At 35.7% G+C, this 19,360-nt stretch overlaps 1 protein-coding gene across 1 annotated transcript; it reads left to right on the top strand.

The window, feature by feature from the left end:
- The first annotated feature begins 7,971 nt into the window (after nt 1-7,971).
- Nucleotides 7,972-9,478, top strand: LOC107484618 (uncharacterized). The gene is made up of 2 exons (XM_016105166.1): nt 7,972-8,110; nt 8,655-9,478. The coding sequence occupies exons 1-2, from the start codon at nt 7,972-7,974 to the stop codon at nt 9,476-9,478; spliced, it is 963 nt and encodes a 320-aa protein (XP_015960652.1).
- Nucleotides 9,479-19,360: the final 9,882 nt, after the last annotated feature.

Raw genomic sequence — 19,360 nt, 5'->3', positions numbered from 1 at the left:
GAGAATTATGTATATGAAAACACTAATGGGTTATCATAGGCGATATACGAGTTGAGTAAAGTGAATCATGGGTTTTGGGAAATGCTAGAAACTATTTCTCGAGGCTATTCAGTTGTGTGTCTTGAATTCTATTCGAGTCGACCTGTTCTTTCATATCCTAACTTGAAGTTCTTGTTTGCTAGTCCTTTTGAAAAGTAGTTTAATTTTTCAACTCTATTCATCTATTCATATGCATTCTTGTTTGATCTTAATTGCATATGCTTGTGTGTAGTCCTTGTTGCATCTACCTTTCTCTGTTCGAATTATCCTTGATTCATGTATTCTTTGATATAGCTTTGAACTTGTTTTAATGCGTTGTGTCTTTTTACTCCGGATTCCGAGTCTATTCTTAGAGAAATTGTCGATTCTATTTTTCTCTCATTTGACGGTGATTACAGCTAATTTTGAGATTTTTATAAAAATTGCTGTTGACTAGATATACACTTATCTATATGTGGAACTTTGAAGATTTCTTACACAGTTTAACAACTATTTATTTTTAATACATCGCCTGTACTTTTACTGGTTTACGAAACAACATTTACTTTAGATACAACTTGACTTTCTAGTAATTTTACTATAGTTCCAATTCACATCTTCATTTGATTATGTTTTTTGGTATTTTTCAAAATTCTGAAAAGAAAGGATTTTTGACTTTTATCCTGGTTGAGTTCGTTTGATAAACTTTACCTAATTTATTTTGACTGAAGTTTGATTTAGCATACCACATTGTTTATACCATTGTCATTCTTTTGAAAATGTTGGACTCATAGCTTTCTTTGTATGAATGGACTAGAGTATCCCTTAAGCCTTCCATCTCCATGAATGTCATGCTTGACTATGTTTTTAACTGATCTTTTACATCTTGTGAACATTGCCACTGATCTTGGTTTTTTCCTTTTGTGAATCTCATTCTTATGTGGGTCAGTTTGATTCATTTCAAAATTGGTGCATCGTTTATCCTCTTATTGTCTCTACAAGAGTTTTTAGTCAAAGATTTATCCTTGAGGAATTACTAATGACTGAGTTGTATTTTCCTATGACTTTTGTATTCTTTTGGAGCAATTGAAAGCTTGTTTGATGACTCATGCCTAGTGAATTTTGTTTAAACTTCTTTGGTCTAAGACCCTTTCTTGTATGGCTTGACCCCTTTTTAAGTACATCCTAATTTTCTTGAATATCTTTCTGAGATGGTGATTTCAAGTATACTTTGGATTTTGTTTCGAACTTTTTGAAGTTTTGAATTCTCTTTGAAGAAGTTCTAAGATGAATTTATTTTTCTGTTGCTTGATTGAAATTGAGACCATTGTTCAATTTTGACAAAGATGATTTAAAGTTGACATGCACTATTTTAAATGAAGTTTTGAGAAGCTTTCATGGTTAGTGGAAACATGTCCGTTTGTAACACACCACTTGTTTCTTTACCAATTTATAAGCAAACTTTTACCTCAGATTTTCTCTTCCAAGTAGAGTTTAACTTTCTCCTTCGTCCTTGCTAAAACTTTTATACACGCTTGTTTGAATTTGGACTTTGGGAATTTTTGAACAAGCATTTGATTTCTCCTCTGAGTTTTATGATTGCTTTTGGTTAAGTTGTGCACCTAATTATCTTTCTAAAATATTTGAGAAAATATTTTAGCTTTTAGCCAAACTTGTGTGCACCTTGTTTTTAAAATTCTACATGATCTGTTTCAGCATAAAATTGTATTACAGCAAAGCCACATTATTGCTTTTGTTATTCTCTTGGAGAATGTTTGTCACTTAAAGTTTCTTATAAATTGCGAAGTGATTTTTCCGCAAATTTTTTATTCTTTTGTGAACAATGCATTCAAAAGTATTTTTAATCATGCTCTTGAGTTTTGTGAGCTTTGTCTTGGGTTTGAAATCTTCTCTTCTGCAAACCTCATACTTCTTCGACTCAGCTTGAAATTGTTTCAAAATAATGCGCTGATTTTCTTCTTATTGGTCCTATTGGACTTATTTGATACAAGGGTTATCTTTGAAGTTTTCAATCAATTTATTTCTAGAAAACTTCATTGGTTGAGCGTCTTTGTTTACCTGGATTGGATACATTCTCTCAAATCTATGAGTATTATTCTTGACATGTGTCTCTCCTTTCTGAATCTGGTATCCTTCTGAGTAGACTCGAGAATTGTTCTGATATCACGTGCGACTTGTAGACATAGTAACGCGATTGGTTAGTTCTTTAAGGCGTGATATGGTATACGGAAACTAAAGCGGTAGGTGTGTAACGTTATGAGTTATGGGTGTTTTGTTCCTTGCGAACGGGTTTGCGGTCGTTAGGCTTATGATCGGTTATGTGGTTTGTAAAGTGCTTGATGGAGTTGGAAAGTTGGAGCCTTGAGGTTGATATGAGATTAGTGTGCGGATGTTAAGCACGTCGTTTTAACCCCATCATGTTTTATGGCCTTCGATGCCTTACCTTACTATCACATGTTTGAACCATGTCATCTTCTGCATGGAGCATATTCTGTAACGTTTGCTTTGTAATCACACTCCTACCCTTGTATTTTTATGCCTACGACAACCCAAGTATTTGAAAACCGTATATATGTTTGTATGTTGAGATAATTTTTCTTTTTCTTAAATGTGTTCAAGAGTGAACTATTATGAAATTTCTTTCGTTTTGTATCAATTTTCGAGGATGAAAATTTTTATAAGGTGGGTAGAATGTAAGACCCAGAACCTTTGAAAAGTCTTATTATGATCAGGTCTCAAATCATATAGTTATTTATAGCCTTAATTTCAGAAACCATTTTATTAAAGATAATCAAGGCAAGTTTTGATTTATTGAATTTGAGACGAGTTATGATTATTATCCAATTTTATAATAATTGGATTATTTTCTATATTTAGATTATAAATTTGGCAGTTATGAAATCATAGGGGTTTTACATGATTTGGATTAGATAAGTAATATTTTAAATATTAATACTGCTATTTTGGAAAATGAAGAAATTAAGTATATTATTTATTATTTTTGGACTTGAACATTTTATTGAAAATAAAGTGTGAAATTGATGAGTAAATAGTATTTTTATATATTATTATTGTTGGATTAGAATTTATTTCTAATTACTATATTATCCCTATTTTTGAGTGAAATTACCAAATGCCCCTAACCCTAACTTTTGGAAATGAAACCCTAACCCTAAAACCCTACCCAGTTACCCGTTGCTTCCCTAAATGCCCCAGCAGCCAAACACACACAGTTTCCCCAACTGAATGAAAAAAGAAAAAAGTGGTTAGGAGGAAATGGGAAGAGAGGCAGAGAGGAAGAGATCCGGGAAGAAAAAAAGGGAGATCGGGAAGAAGGGGCTGCGTGCAGACGTCAGTGCTGCGCCACTACTCTGTCGTCATCGCGCCGCACCACCACTGCAGTACAGGAGCCAAGGGGAGAGAGAGCGACGTATTCGAAGAGAGGAGAAGGGAGAGGAGGTCGCCCTACCGCCGCCGTACCTGTGCCGCCGCTGTTTGGTCCAGCCACGAGCTGTTGCCAGAACCGTGCGAAGAGGAACAACGCCACCCCTTGCCTCGATCGAAGCTTGCTGCCGTCGTGTTGCTCCAGTCTGTCGTGCCACCACTATCGTCTAGGGAAGTTCGCCGCTGTTTCTATGTCCTCCAACGGTGCCGCTACACGAGCTGGTGGAACTCGTCCCGGTTGAGCTGCGCCTGCGCTTTTGGGGTTCTCACCGCCGCCGGAAAAGGATTCAGGTCACCGCAACTGTCGCTATCAGAGGAGAAAGCTCCAACCCTGTGTTTTGATCACCGGGAGGGGTTATGTGACTTCCAGGATCACCGCCGGAGCTCCGGGCTGAGTTTCTGCCACTTGAGACCCTACTGCCGTTGCTGGAAAAGTATGCCGGTAAGGGTTTCAAACTTGGTTTTATTTCTTGTGAGATTATGGGAGTCTTATTGTCGCGGCATGTTGGTTTCAGTCACTATCGCTGGAGTTCGGTCACCACTACCGCTTGAGGTGGCTGACAGAGACGCTGCCAGGTTGATATGGAGCTGCAGCTGCTTTGTTTCGCTAGTTCAGTAAGTAATTTTTGTTTTGATAAGCCTCGCATTAGTATTCGGTTGTGTTTGGTTAATAAATATGAGTTTTGGTAGCGTGGGGTCGAGTCCTGATTATTATATATTGCGATTAGTGTTGCTATGGTTATTGCGGAAGTGGCTGGTAGTTGAGGTTTTGGTTGCCGGTGATTTCGAGTTGAGGCGAAAAGAACTTTTGAGGCGTTTGGATTATGGATTTGCATTTTGAGGTAAGGGCACTTTTCGAAAACTATATTTTATGTATGGAATTATTACATATGGATACTGATGTGAGACAATGTGTATTTGGTGGTTGTAGCAGCCTTATGTATTATTGATTGTCTCGAATGATTATGAATATTTGTTTGACTGGATTGTTGTGTGGCTTTGTGAAACGAAATGCTTTTGAAGTTGACTTTTTTAAAGCTTTGAGATCAAGTTTAATCTGTTGGAAATTGATTTGAGTTGAATGGATTTTCTTAAGAAGGTGAAAAATAGACTACACTCTTGAATTCAGCCTAGCTTGCTTTAAATGATCTGGTTTTTGATAAATGGTTGTTACTGAACCATTTCTTTAAAACTTTAGAAATGAGTTTATTCAGCTTATAATGATTTGATTTTTGAAACGATTTTTTTGAAATATGGAATTGAGATGACTGTTGGATTTTGGCTTGCCTTGAACTGATTTTGGATTTTTGGGCTATTGAAAAGGATTGTGGAACGGTTTTGTTGGGACTCGAACCAGGTGGCAAAGTCCAAGTTTTAGGAGAGGTACTGCTGAAATTCCGGTAGAAACCAGGACTTTACTGAAATGTTATTCGGAAACTTATGAGTTAACAGCTTCTACTATTTTATCTGAATTATTAAGAAAGGGGTAACTTATGCTTTTGAACTGAATTATAAAAAAGGAATTGTGATTTAGTCTTATTTCTTAAGCAAAGTATTCCATTTCCCTTGTGAACAAGTTATTTAAATGAAACTTATGCCTTAAGGCTGTTTGAATGTGAAAAGGGTTTATGCCTTTGAATTTGACTTGGGGGTTTCAATTAAAGAAGATTCAATGGCTTTGAAAGAACCCGAGCGTCTATTGACAAGTCTCATTTTAAAGTGTTTTGAGAAAGGTTTTAAGCACTCCTTGAGTTTTGAATTTTTGCAAGACTAAAACAATTTCTGAGCAGTTGAAACGGTGTAGAATTCCTCATGGGGTTGAAGCTGGTTTTTTGTTTAAGCAAAGGAAATGGCTTTGAAAAAAGTAATTGATTTCATGACTCTGTACGGCTTAGATCCTATTTTTTTACTCAAATCAAGAAGCCAATGTTTTAATGATTTTAAGTAAATTTGAAGAAATGAGTTATATTAGTTTCCCCTAAAGACTTGCGACTTTGCCGAGAAACTCTTGTTATAAAATTCCATTTTGGATGGATGATTTTGAATATTTCAAAATAAATTTTAAATTGCCATGGTTATAGAAGTTTTGGAAAGAGGATGCCGAGAGTGGCATTATTTTCAAAGTGGAATTTACCTTGAGTAAAAATGGCTTGTGAGGCTGAGATGATTTGAGAAATGAGATCTTTAAAGCCAAAGCTGAAAAGAGTTGAAACTTGACTTCAAAGTGAAATGAAATGAGAAAATGTGATTTATGGCTTAAATGTCGATTTTATGAATTTGATGATGTTGAATGGTGGGAAGTGCTATTTTGTTATGTGCCAGAATGGCTGTGTATGATTATGAATATTGGCTGGTTCTGGATTGAACCGTGAGCCGGAATAGATGTGTATGATATGAATATTGGCTGATTCTGGATTGAACCGTGAGTCGAATGGCTGCGATGGATTTTGATCTATGGCTGAAAATGAATGCATATATGCTGAGATATTGATAATTGTGATTTTGCACTTCCACTATCGAAGATACGAGTTTCCCTGGGAGAAAGCAGTGGCTAGCCACCACGTGCTCCAGGTGGAGACTCGAAGCTCTGTTGACCATATGTCGTCAGGGTGGCCGGGCACTGTGAAAGCCCCGGATGAGCTCGCCCCCATGAATATTCACCAGTGAGGGTGATGGATATAGATCATGATTATGATCACAATTATGTTGAGTGTAACTCGAGTTAGGGAGACACGACAGAGGGACTGTCCAATGGTTAGCTACCAGGACTTGTCGGGTTGGCTCTATAACCGATAGATGATATCATCAGCCACTAGGAACAGGCATGCATCATATGCATCTATGTGACATTGCTTGCGTGTGCATATTGTACTTGGTTTGCCTTTGTGATTACTTGTGATTAACTGCTAAATGTTCTACTTGCTGTAACTGTTTGTTTGTGCTTGAACTTCCTATCTGTGTTTGCAACTGGGACTCTGTTGGATTGTGGTGATTGGTTATTGGTTGGATTGTTTGGGCCTAGGGTCGTGGTTGAATTGAGATGGACCGATAGTTGGTTTTGGTTTTTTTTTTCTGATTTGAAAAAGTATGAAAGGCTATTTTGGTTTAGCATAGATAAAGCTTTTGAAAGGCTTTTGAATATTGTTTTAAATGAAAAGTTTCCTCTTTCAGAAAAGATTTCATATTTCTCTATTATTGTAAACCGTTGTTTTTGAAAAGAGGCATAAGACGGTTATTAATCACTGGTACGGTTTATCTTCACGTATCCTAATACAGTAATTTCCAAAAACCATCTACTGAGAACCCTTTCGAGGATGATGTTCTCACCCCTTACATTTTTTCCCTTTCAGGATATGGACACAGAAGTCACGAAGAGTTTATTTAGTTATCGTTGAAATGCTTTGTATTGTTTTAGTTTTGGTTTATTGTACCCTCGCCTTTATCTTAATATATTCTGTAAGAGGGATATGATTGTATTGGCTAATGCTTGTAATATTATATATATATATGTGTGTGTGTGTGTGTGTATGTGTGTGTGTGTGTGTGTGTGTGTGTGTGGATGTACTCTTCATGAGTTTTTGTAAGTTGTATGGTATCTATGGATGTACGTTATCAAACGACAGTATTTTTGGGAGCGGTTTTACGGTTTAAAGTTTTAAACAGGCTCATATTTTAGTATTAAATAGTATAAGAGTCATCGTAATGTCCAAGCTATCAGAGTTGCACAGCCTGAAGCGTGAGCTTTGATAGTTAAGATGTTACACAAAACAGCACTCAACTGGACAATAAGTGACTTAAAAGGAATTAGTCCAACCCGATGCATGCACAAGATCAGGCTCGAGGAGGTTGCCAAACCAGTGGTGCAACCATAGAGGCGACTGAATCCAACCATGAAGGAAGTAGTGCAGAAAGAAATCACTAAACTGTGGGAGGCCATGAGTATTTATCCCATCTCAGATAGCCCCTGGGTGAGTCCTGTCCAAGTTGTACCCAAGAAAGGAGGGATGACAGTGATCCACAATGAGAAGAATGAACTGATTCTCACAAGAACAATTACAGGGTGGCGCATGTGTATTGATTATAGGAGACTCAACAATGCCACAAGAAAGGATCACTTCCCTCAACCATTCATAGACCAGATGCTGGAGAGACTGGCTGGACATGCATTCTACTGCTTCTTGGATGGCTATTCAGGCTATAATCAGATTATAGTAGACCCCCAGGATCAGGAAAAGACAACATTGACATGCCCATACGGCGTGTTTTCTTACAGAAGAATGCCATTTGGCCTCTGTAATGCACCTGCCACCTTTCAAAGGTGTATGCTTTCCATTTTTTTTTGACATGGTTGAAAAATTCCTTGAGGTATTCATGGATGATTTCTCTATTTTTGGTGATTCATTTGATTCATGCCTTAAACATCTCTCTTTAGTTCTACAACGATGCCAAGAAACGAACCTAGTTTTAAATTGGGAAAAATTCCATTTCATGGTAACGGAAGGAATTGTTCTTGGACATCGGATTTCGAACAAAGGAATAGAGGTCGATCAGGCCAAGGTGGAAGTAATTGAACAGTTACCACTACCTGCTAATGTCAGAGCAATTAGAAGTTTCTTAGCACATGCAGGTTTCTATAGGAGGCTTATAAAAGACTTCTCCAAAATTGTGAAACCCCTGTGCAATCTCCTAGCTACTGACACTCCTTTTGTTTTTAACAGGGAGTGCCTGCATGCCTTCGAAACTCTAAAATCAATGCTTATCTCTGCACCTATCATTTCTGCACCCAACTGGGACCTACCATTCGAACTAATGTGTGATGCCAGTGATCATGAAATTGGTGCAATTTTGGGACAGAGACATGATAAGCTCTTGCACATCATCTATTATGCCAGTTATGTTTTAAATAATGCACAAAGAAACTACACCACCACAGAGAAGGAGTTACTTGTAGTAGTTTATGCCATTGACAAGTTCAGATCCTATTTAATTGGGTTTAAGGTTATTATCTATACTGACCATGCTGCTCTCAAATACCTTTTTTTCCAAGCAGGACTCTAAACCAAGATTGATAAGATGGGTATTACTCCTGCAAGAATTTGACATAGAGATTAGAGGCAGGAAAGGATCGAAAAACTAGGTGGCTGATCACTTGTCCCAAATCGAACCTACAGTGGGGACGTCTCCCCCCACTACTGAGATATCCGAGACCTTTTTGGATGAACAACTCTTTGCAATACGCAAAGCACGTTGGTTCGCTGACATTGCAAACTATAAAGCTATAAGGTTCATCCTCAAGGAGTACAGTAGACAGCAAGTTCGAAAACTCATCCATGATGCTAAGTACTATTTGTGGGACGAACCATACCTTTACAAAAGGTTCTCAAACGGCATAATCCACCGTTGCGTGTCTGAGGAGGAAATGCGGCAAATCCTATGGCACTGCCATGACTCAGATTATGGAGGTCATTTTGAAGGTGAGCGAACAACCACCAAGGTCCTTCAGAGCGGCTTCTTTTGGCCAACACTCTTCAAGGACTCCCGAGAATTTATCCGCAACTATGACAGTTGTCAACGTGTTGGAAATCTCTCTCATAATCATGAGATGTCACAACAAGGGATCTTGAAAATTGAGTTGTTTGATGTATGGGACATAGACTTTTTGGGGCCTTTTCCACCTTCATATTTGAACACATACATCCTTGTGGTAGTAGACTATGTGTCTAAATGTGTTGAGGCAATCGCATCACCCACTAATGACATTTGGGTAGTAATGAAGTTCCTTAAAAAATACATTTTTACTAAATTCGGTGTCCCAAGGATACTAATTAGTGATGGAGGCAGTCACTTCTATAATAGACAGCTTGACTCAATTCTGCAACATTATGGTGTTCGCCACAGAGTGGCATCCCCCTACCATCCACAGACAAATGAACAAGACGCTCTTTGGGCGTATAGAATAGCTTTCAAGACCCCTATTGGAATGTCCCCTTACTAGTTGGTCTATGGTAAGGCCTGTCATCTGCCAGTGGAACTGGAACACAGAGCTTACTAGACAACCAAATTCCTCAACTTTGATGCTAAAGCTGCAGGAGAAAAAAGGTTACTCCAGTTAAATGAGTTGGATGAATTCCGACATGCTGCATTTGAAAATGCAAAAATCTACAAGAAAATGGACAAGAATTGGCATGATAAAAAGATGTCCTCTAGAGTCTTTGAGCCTGGCTAGAAGGTTCTACTCTTCAATTCCAAACTCAAACTCTTTCATGGGAAGCTCAAGTCCAGATGGACAGGACCTTTTTTGGTCACTAATGTGTCACCTTATGGTCATATAGAGCTCCAAAGCCGCCATTCGGACAAGAGGTTCACAGTTAATGGACAGAAGGTCAAGCATTACCTAGGAGACACTCTTGAGTAGGAAAAATCTGCACTGCTGCTAACATGATAGCAGTAAGGTCAAGCTAATGACGATAAACAAGCGCTTGTTGGGAGGCAACCCAACCATAAGTAGTATATTACTGTTCTAGTCCTTTTGTTTATTCTCATTTTAATTTATTTTTAGTCTTCTTCCTATTAATTTTCATAGTTTTTCTTTGCTTTTTGATGTTTATGATCATGCGCAACACTTAGAATAAAGACAGAAATTTTAGAAGTGAAATCAGAACTCCTTGCTGGCATTGAACACCAGACAAGGAGGAAGTTGGGTGTTCAATGCCCAAGAAAGGGAGAAATGATGCCATTGAATGCCCAGAAAGGAGGCAATGGGCGTCCAACGCCCATTAGGGAGTGAAGGGTTGGCATTGAACGCCCAGGCTGGGCGAGCTCAGGGCCATTCCATGGTCCCTTATGGGCGTTCAACACACATTCTTGGCGTTGAACGCCCCCTTCAATGAAAAAAAAAAACAAGGAACCCCTGGCGTTCAACGTCAGACCTTGGCGTTGAACACCCAGGAGGGGGAGAGCCAAAATTCGAATTTCCAAAGAAGGGAATGAGGGGTTGACTTGGTCAAACCATATCTTTTCAAAACCTTATCTTTTCATCAATTTTCTCTTCAAATCACTTTTTCTTTTAATTTAAATTGAATTTGAACCATTTATCCAATATCTCTTTCAACAATTTAATTTCCAATCCTATCTTCTCAAATCAAATCTTTTTTAGTTCAAATCTTTTTAATCTATATCTTATCTTTCATATCTTTTTATGAATGTGCTCTCCTTCTATGTAATCTTCTTTCAAAAACTTTTTCCAATCTTCCTTCATTCAAATTGATTTTCGATCATATCTTGTTTTCTCTTTGATCATATCTTTATAAATTCAAAATTGATTATCTTTTCCCCTTTTAAAACCCTCCCTCCCTTTTCCTCCACTTTTGAATCTTTCTCTCTCCCTCACGCTCCTTTTCCTCTTTCATACGTCCCCTCTACTTCTCCTTTCTGCTCGGGACAAGCAAACCTTTTAAGTTTGGTGTGGCAAGAGCGTTGCTGTTTCACTTATTTATAATATATGGCTCTAAGAAATGGAAGATCTACATCAAGAAACAAGAAAGAAAGTGCACCACCCACCGCTGCCAATAAACCTTACAGATTCTACTCCAAGCTTCATGAAGAACACTACTATAATGTAATGTGCAAGAAGACAATGATTCCGGAAGTCAAGTTTGACTTAAAAGAAGATGAATACCCAGAAATTCAAGAGCAGATTTGAATAAGGGGTTGGGAAGTTCTGGCCAACCCTAGAACCAATATTGGAATAGTAATGGTCCATAAATTTTATGCAAATCTGTGGATGACAGAGAAACAAAAGAAAGAGGGACAGGGATTCCATACATAGCGCACCATGGTCCGAGGAAGGACTTCGCATTTCAATCTGGATAAGGTAAGGGAGATTTTGAAATTGCCCTGTAAAAGGATGACCCTAACTCCTTTAATAGGATGGTACAAGCTAATCCGAGGCTAGATCAAGTCCTTAAGAACATATGTCTGTCCGGAACTTAATGAATCAACAACAAAAAAGGTAAACCAAACCAACTAAGGAGGATGGATCTCAAGCCAGTTGCTAGGGGTTGGCTGGACTTCATTGGGCATTCCATACTTTCCATTAGCAACCGTTCTGAAGTTACTGTTAGACGAGCTGTAATGATCCATCACATCATGATGGGTAATGAGGTGGAAGTTCACCAACTAATCTCTTGTGAGTTGTATAAACTCACAAACAAGACTTCAACTCAGAACAAGCTAGCCTTTCCATACCTCATCTCCCGCTTGTGTAGTGAGACAGGAATCCTGATTGACAGAGACACGTGCATCCCAGTAGAAACCCCAATTACCAAGGAAAATATGGAGAGCACTAGGGGGCCAGCACCAGATAAGATTCAGCAATCAGTTGACTCTCCTAAGAGGAAAACACCTGAGCCATCTTAAGAATAGTGTATCCCTCCAATTGAATATTGGAATCAACTGGCAGCATCTGTTGAGAAGTTGCAATCCACTATGGACCAATTAAGAGAGGAGCAAAAGAACCAGTCTTGTATGCTACAGAAGCTGGTTGAAGAACATGAGAAGCAAGGGTGAGCATTAGAAGAACAGAAGCGCCAGAAGCTAGCTTCTGAAAAAGGCAATGACCACCATGATTAAGGTGGTTGAGTTTCACCCCTGTTCTGTTCCTATTCTAATTCCTTCCTGTTTTTCATATCTAAGATTACATGATCACTAGTAGGATTTTCTTTGTTTTTCCAGTAATTAATTTTCATTCTTGTCAATTAAGTATAAGATGTTCCACTTATCATTCCATTAAATTTAAATAAAATTTCGTTTTCTTCTAAAGAAGTAGTAAAATACAAGATTTCTTGAGTTGACTATAATACATTCTTTCTAAAAAGTGGTGGCCTTGTATTTATTTTCTGAATGCATGAATTAATTGTGCATAATTGTCTTGAAGTTGAGGGTGTTGACTCTTAGAAGAACAATGCATCTAGAGAAGTATTATTGGTTATCAGAAAAATCCAAATTATTTATAATCTTGATGCAAAGAAACAAAATTCCTATTCAAAAAAAAGAGAAGAAAACTAATAAAAGGATCTAAGGCTTTGAGCATCAATGGTTAGGAAGGTTAAAAATTAGCCTAAAGAGCTCAATGGAACTGCTATCCCTAACTAAATGCTTGTGGTGTGAAGGTGTCAAGTGAAAAGCTTAAGACTGAGCAATTAAAGTCGTAATTCAAAGTAAAAGAGTACGCTTAAGAACTTTGGGCACCACTATTTGGGAATTTGAGCAAAGCTAAATTCAAATCCAAAGGGTTCCCCCAGTTAAGTGCCTATGGCATTGATGTATCCGGTGGTAATACGGGAAAACATAACGCTTAGAGTCACAGCTAGGCTCAAAAGGTGCAAAGCACCAAAAGCAAGCTATGTTCAAGAATCAAGAAGAGCTTAAAGAATAGAACCAATAATATCATCCAGATTCTAATTCTGAGAGATGCCAATGCCTCTGAGCTTCAAAGGAAAAGTAAGATGCCAAAACTGTTTAGAAGTAATGAACTATCAACCCTACTCAGTAGTTGGAACTGAGCTTCATTGAAAAACTTTAAGACTTATTGTATCTTTCTCTTCTTTTTTTTAGTCCTACTTTGTTTTAGTTGCTTGAGAACAAGCAACATTTTATGTTTGGTGTTCTAATGAGTGGATATTTTATACGCTTTTTGGCATTATTCTCTTAGTGTTTTTAGTATATTTTGTTAAGGTTTATTATGTTTTAGTAAGTTTTAATGCAAAATTCACTTTTTGGATGCTACTTTAAGATTTTGTGTTTTTCTTATGATTTTAGGTAATTTTTGGGTGAATTTGGCAAGTTTTAGCAAAGTCTGATTCAGAGGCAAAGAAAGGAGTGTAGATGCTGTCAAATTCTGACTTCTATGCATTCAAATGAGTATTGCTGGAGCTATAGAGATTCAATTTCTGCATTCTTAATGGTGTTGGAAAGCTAACTTTTAGGGCTTTTCAGAAATATATAATAGTCTATAGTTTTCTTTGGATTGGACTGCCCAAAATGGGTGTTGAACACCTAAACCACCCCCATTCTGGCGTTCAACGCCCCAAGAAGACTGAAGCCAGCGTTGAACATCCAAGATGGCATTCAACACCACAAGGGGAGCAAAGAAGCAACATATTTACCCTTAGTGGGAGTTCAACGCCCACTTCTTCAAGTTGGACGCCAAGCTCAACCCAAACACTCACCAAGTGGGCCTAGAAGTGGATTTTTGCATCCTTAGCTTAGTTTATTTTATTTTTGTAACTTCTAATTATTATTAATGTCTTTTTAGGTTTAGTATTAGTATATATAGAAGGGAAGATCACCATTATTAAGGATCTTCTCCCACACATTCGAAACTTATACACTATTTTCTGTACAGTATGAGTAACTAAACCTCCTAAGTTAAGGTTAGGAGCTCTGCTGATTCCTATGGATTAATAATATTACTGTTCTATTTCAATATATGTTTGATTCTATTCTATGATGCATTTTCTCCCTTCATCTTAATGAATCTGGGTTGGAACGAAGGTATGGCCCCTTATTTTACAAAAGTTCATGCGAGTCCTGAACCAGATTGTATTGAGCTATAGCTTGAGAGTTCACAGGTTCCAAGAGAGTACCTGGGCTAATTGGGATACATGACATATAATCCTATTAGTCTTGGATAAATGAGGTCTCTATAGTGCTAAGGCTAGAATAATAAAGCATCATTCTCCGATCTGGAAGATCCGACCTTGTTTGTGGTGTTTTGAGTAAGATCAACAAAAGGAGAGTGGATTGCATGGGCTTCATCCCCAGCTATAGTGAAGCACTATGAGCTAACTTGATGAGAGGACATGAGTTACTCAAATACGGTGTGGAGCTATGGTTTAGGGTAGATTAACTTGATGAGAGGACATGAGTTAATCACTTACAGCTTTGCCATTGAATGAATCATTCGTTATCAAAGTAATCAGTGAGAAAAGTTAATCTAGAAAGATAAAGTATCTTTGAAGCCTTAACTGGTTTCTCATCATTGTTTCTTTGTTATTTCTTTATTGCTTTCTTTATTTACTTTATGCGCATTCAACAACCATCTTTTCTATTTGCCTGACTAAGATCTATATGATAACCATTACTTGCTCAATTCGACAATTCTCGTGGGATCGACCCTCACTCACCTGAGGTATTACTTGGACAACCCGGTGCACTTGCTGGTTCAGTTGTGCGCGTTATAATTTCGCGCACCAGCGGTTCAAGTTATAAATATCTTAAACGGATAATTATGAAAATTGGATATATTATTACACAAGTAATAATATATTTAGGGTTAAATATGAGTTACTAATATAAATGACATTAGTAACTTAAGGATGAAAGATATTTGATGAAGCATTAGCAACTCTAAGCTCATCAAGAAATACTGACAATTACATATATCAGCAAAAGTTGGACTTGATAATAATATTAATATTATTATCTAGGCTTCATTATAATTAGAGCAAGTAAAATAAATAAATAACATAATAATAAAATTATATTATCATTTATTTTACATCGGGATCAAAGTCGACTCGTCAAAATCAAATTAATCGCTTTAAAATATTATTTTAAGAAAAAATCGCGTTAGTGCAAAAATTAGAGTTGTTACATTTTTCAATGCAGGTGTCCCTCCTTAATGATAAAAGAGGGAGTTGTTTCTATCTTGATCTATAATGATGATGTTTGAAGCTGCTATTTATTATAATTTGAATTTGTGTTTAAAAATCTACATCTTGATCTGGTTGTGAATATTGTTTATAGCATAGCATCTGTTACATTACTTTACACCTTCTTCTATATTTTCTTTGTAAAGCATGAGCAACTAAACTCTCCAAATTAAGGTTAGGAGCTCTACTTATTTACATGGATTAATATGATTACTTTTCTATTTTAATATATGTTTGATTCCATTCTATGATGTATTGTCTTTCTTCATATAAAAGAATCTAGGGTAGAACGGAAGTATGCCCCCTTATTCTACGTGAATTCTTGTGAGCCCTAACCCAGATAGTATTGAGCTACAACTTGAGGATACATCACCTAGACCAACAAGTTATCTGGTACTTAGATCAGGTACTTTTTACGGGTCTTTTCTTTTAACTGTGTTTCTTGTTAAGTTTTCAAACCTTTTTTGTTTTCTTTTCTTAAAAATTTTCATCTTTAGTCATCTTTTTCTCTTTTTCAATTTTTGTGTCAAATTTTAAGTTTAGTATTTCTTAGTAGTTTTAGTAAATTATTTTTCTTTCTCTTGATTTTCGAAAATTGTCTTGATTGCTTTCTTGAATTTTTTTATTTCTATCTTGTTTCACCTTTTCTTTCTTTCTTTTTGTTCGAAATATTTTAGGTGCTTTTTCCAGTTTGATTTCAAAATTTTTAAATTTGGTGTTCTTTTAGTATTTTTCTGTTAAAATTAAAAAAAAATTAATATTACTTATCTTTCACTTTTTAATTTTTGAATATTTCTTGATTTAATTTTAAACTTTAAGTTTGGTGTTTCTTATTAGTGATTTTTAAATTTTCAAATCCTATCTTGTTATCTTTCCTAATGTTTAATCTTTATCTTATTTATCTTTTTCCTTGATTTTCAAATTTTGATTATCTTATCTTGTCTTTATTTTAAATTCAAATTTTAAGTTTGGTATTCCTTTAGTTTTTTTTCTTTCATTTTGAATTTCAAAATAAAAAATTCCTTTCTTTCAATTGTTCGAAAAAAATTTTAATTAATTCTTGCATCTTTATCTTCTTTTGATTTAATTTCAAATTTTAAGTTTGGTGTCCCGTTAGTAATATTTTTGTTTAAATAAATTTAATCATATCTTGTTTATCTTTTTCTTAGATCTTTATCTTATCTTTTACTCGATTTTAAAATTTTGTTATCTTATCTTTATTTTAATTTCAAAATTTAAAAATTTAGTATTTTGTTAGTTTTTCTTTCTTTCAAACTTGAATTTCAAAATCTTTACTTGACTTTTTCTCTCTAAATTTTCGAAAGTTTTTAAATCAAATTTCTATCTTTATTTTCAAATTTTTTTAATTAATTGTTTACTTTATCCTGTTTTAATTTTAAGTTTGATGTTCCTTTGGTCTTTCTTTCTTTCAAATTTGAATTTCAAAAGCTTTAAATTCTCAAATCTTATCTTATCTTGTTTCTTTCTCTTGACTTTTTCTTTCTAATTTTTGAATTTCAAAATATTTAATTGACTTTTGTAATTTTCAAAAACTGCATCTTAAATTTCAAATCTTGCTTTATCTTGTTTTAATTTTAAAAGTATGGTGTCTTTTAATATTTTCTTTTTCTTTTTAAATTTCAAAAAATTTAAATATTTTCTTTTTATTTTTAATTATTTTTTAAATTTTCAAATCAGATCTTGTTTATATTTTTTATTCTTGATCTTTATCTTATTTATCTTTTCCTTGATTCTAGTTATTTGACTTTTTCATTTAAATTCAAATTTTAAATTTCAAAATCTAAGTTTAGTGTTTCTTTAGTTTATCTTTTTCTCCCTTTTTGAAATTCAAAAACTTTTAAAACCCTTTCTTTTTAAATTTTCGAAAATTTTAAGTAAATCTTCCATCGTTATTTTCAAATTATTTTAGTTAATTGCTTATTTTATCTTATTTTTATTTTATTTTCATTTTTCCCTTACATTTTATCTTATTTTCATTTTTCTTTATTATTCTTTTTATCTATAAAAAATTTATTTTGTTCTTTCTTCCTTGCTTTTCTATTTACCACCTGGTGTGTTTAGTTTTGTTTGGTATTTTGTGCTAAGGAACAATCATGGAGAGCAATCACATGGGTTACTACTCACACCTAAGGAGTGATTCAAATTACTATGGATGGAGGAATTATCCATATTTTGGTTGGCAAGGTCAAGAGCAAGGAGAATCAAGTTGAAAACAAAAAAAGAAAACTTGTTAGGAGGAATTCAAATTTGAGGGCACTAATCTTCTCCGCTTTCCCCTTGGAGTCATTTCTTTTTACCAACTGGAAGAAGAGAAAGAAAAATCAACAATCAAGTGTCAAGCTAATGACATTAAAGAAGCGCTTGTTGGGAGATAACCCAACCATAAGTATCTTTTAGTTTATTTTAATCTTATCTTAGTTTTATTTTTCTTTATTCTTTTTTTCTTAATTTTGAAAGTTTTCCTAGGGTTTCTAATGTTTGTGATTATGTACAAGGCTTAAAATAGTGATAGAAGAACTCAGAATGGAAGAACAGAGTGCCTTGGAGCAGAATCGCGTAGGAGAAAAAAAACCACCCTGGAGGGTGCCCCTTACTCGCGTTCAACGCCAAAAAGGAGAAGAGAGCATGGGCATTCAACTTTCATAAGGGAAGCAGTCTTGGCGTTTAAACGCCAACAAGGGACTAAGTTTTCTTTACTTGGGGACAAGCAAACTTTTTAAGTTTGGTGTTGCAGAGCAAGCTCTAAGATGATATTATCATCAAAGGCACCAAAGGAAAGTGAATCACCTTCATGAAAGATCAGCAGCCACTATAATTGAGGTGGTTAAGTTTCATTATCCTTTCCTTTATCTTAATTCCTGTTTTTATTCTAGCTTTTTCATGATCACTAATTAGGATTTTCTCTACTTTCTAGTTTAGTAGTTCAATTTTTGAAATTTTTATGGTTAGAAGATGTCTCACGTATTGCCTACTAAGCTTAAAAAGAAAAATCTTTTGAAAAGAAAGTAGTAAAATGCATGAGATCTTGAGTTATATTATGAGTTATTCTATTACTTTGATGTGGTAGCCTTTGATGTGGTAGCCTTATCTTTATTTTCTAAATCTATGAATTAATTGTGCATGATTGACTGGTAGACGAAATTGTGATAAAAGAGTTCCAGGCACTGTTAGAGAAGCTCACAACTCCGTTTAACTTAACCAGCAAGTGTACTGGGTCATCCAAGTAATACCTTACGTGAGTAAGGGTCGATCCCACAGAGATTGTTGGTATGAAGCAAGCTATGGTCACCTTGTAAATCTCAGTTAGGCAGATTAATTGATTTATGATGATTTCGAAATTAATAAATAAACAGAAAATAAAATAGGATAGAAATACTTATGTAAATCAATAGTGGGAATTTCAGATAGGCGTGTGGAGATGCTAGAATCCTTTCTTATCTCTATGCTCTGTCACAGCACGGCTAATCATCTGTCGGTTCTCAATCAGGTTGGAATAGAATCCCTTGATTCTTTTGCGTCTGTCACTAACGCCCAGCCTTCAGGAGTTTGAAGTTCGTCACAGCCATTCAATTCCGGAATCCTACTCGGAATACCACAGACAAGGTTAGACTTTTCGGATCCCCATGAATGCCGCCATCTATCTAGCTTATACCACGAAGATTCTATTGGGGAATATAAGAGATATACGCCCGGCCTAGAGTAGAACGGAAGTGGTTGTCAGTCACGTACGTTCATAGGTGAGAATGATGATGAGTGTCACGGATCATCACATTCATCAAAATGTTGTACAACGTATATCTTGGAATAAGAATAAAAGAGAATTGAATAGAAAGTAATAGTAATTGTATTGAAACTTGAGGTACAGCAGAGCTCCACACCCTTAATCTATGGTTTGCAGAAACTCCACTGTTGAAAATACATAAGTGAAAGGTTCAGGAATGGCCGAATGGCCAGCCCCCTAAAACGTGTTCAATAGCCTCCTAAGATGAAGAATAAAACAAAACTGAGACCAAAGATGTAACATGGTCAAAAGACGACTAATACACTAGTAAAAAGTCTTATTTATACTAAACTAGCTACTAGGATTTACATGAGTAAGTAATTGATGCATAAATCCACTTCCGGGGCCCACTTGGTGTATG

The sequence above is a fragment of the Arachis duranensis genome, chromosome 4 (assembly GCF_000817695.3).
Source record: "Arachis duranensis cultivar V14167 chromosome 4, aradu.V14167.gnm2.J7QH, whole genome shotgun sequence".
Classification (NCBI taxonomy): domain Eukaryota; kingdom Viridiplantae; phylum Streptophyta; class Magnoliopsida; order Fabales; family Fabaceae; genus Arachis; species Arachis duranensis.
Note: the sequence above shows the minus strand (reverse complement) of the source record. Positions and strands in the feature narration are given on the sequence as shown.

Bases quoted from the DNA above. Each gene is read 5' to 3' on its own strand.
- LOC107484618 (XM_016105166.1), top strand. From the start codon at position 7,972: ATGGTAACGGAAGGAATTGTTCTTGGACATCGGATTTCGAACAAAGGA. The intron at 8,111-8,654 runs GTTTCTATAGGA...TCGAACCTACAG, and splicing joins AAGTTTCTTAGCACATGCAG to TGGGGACGTCTCCCCCCACT.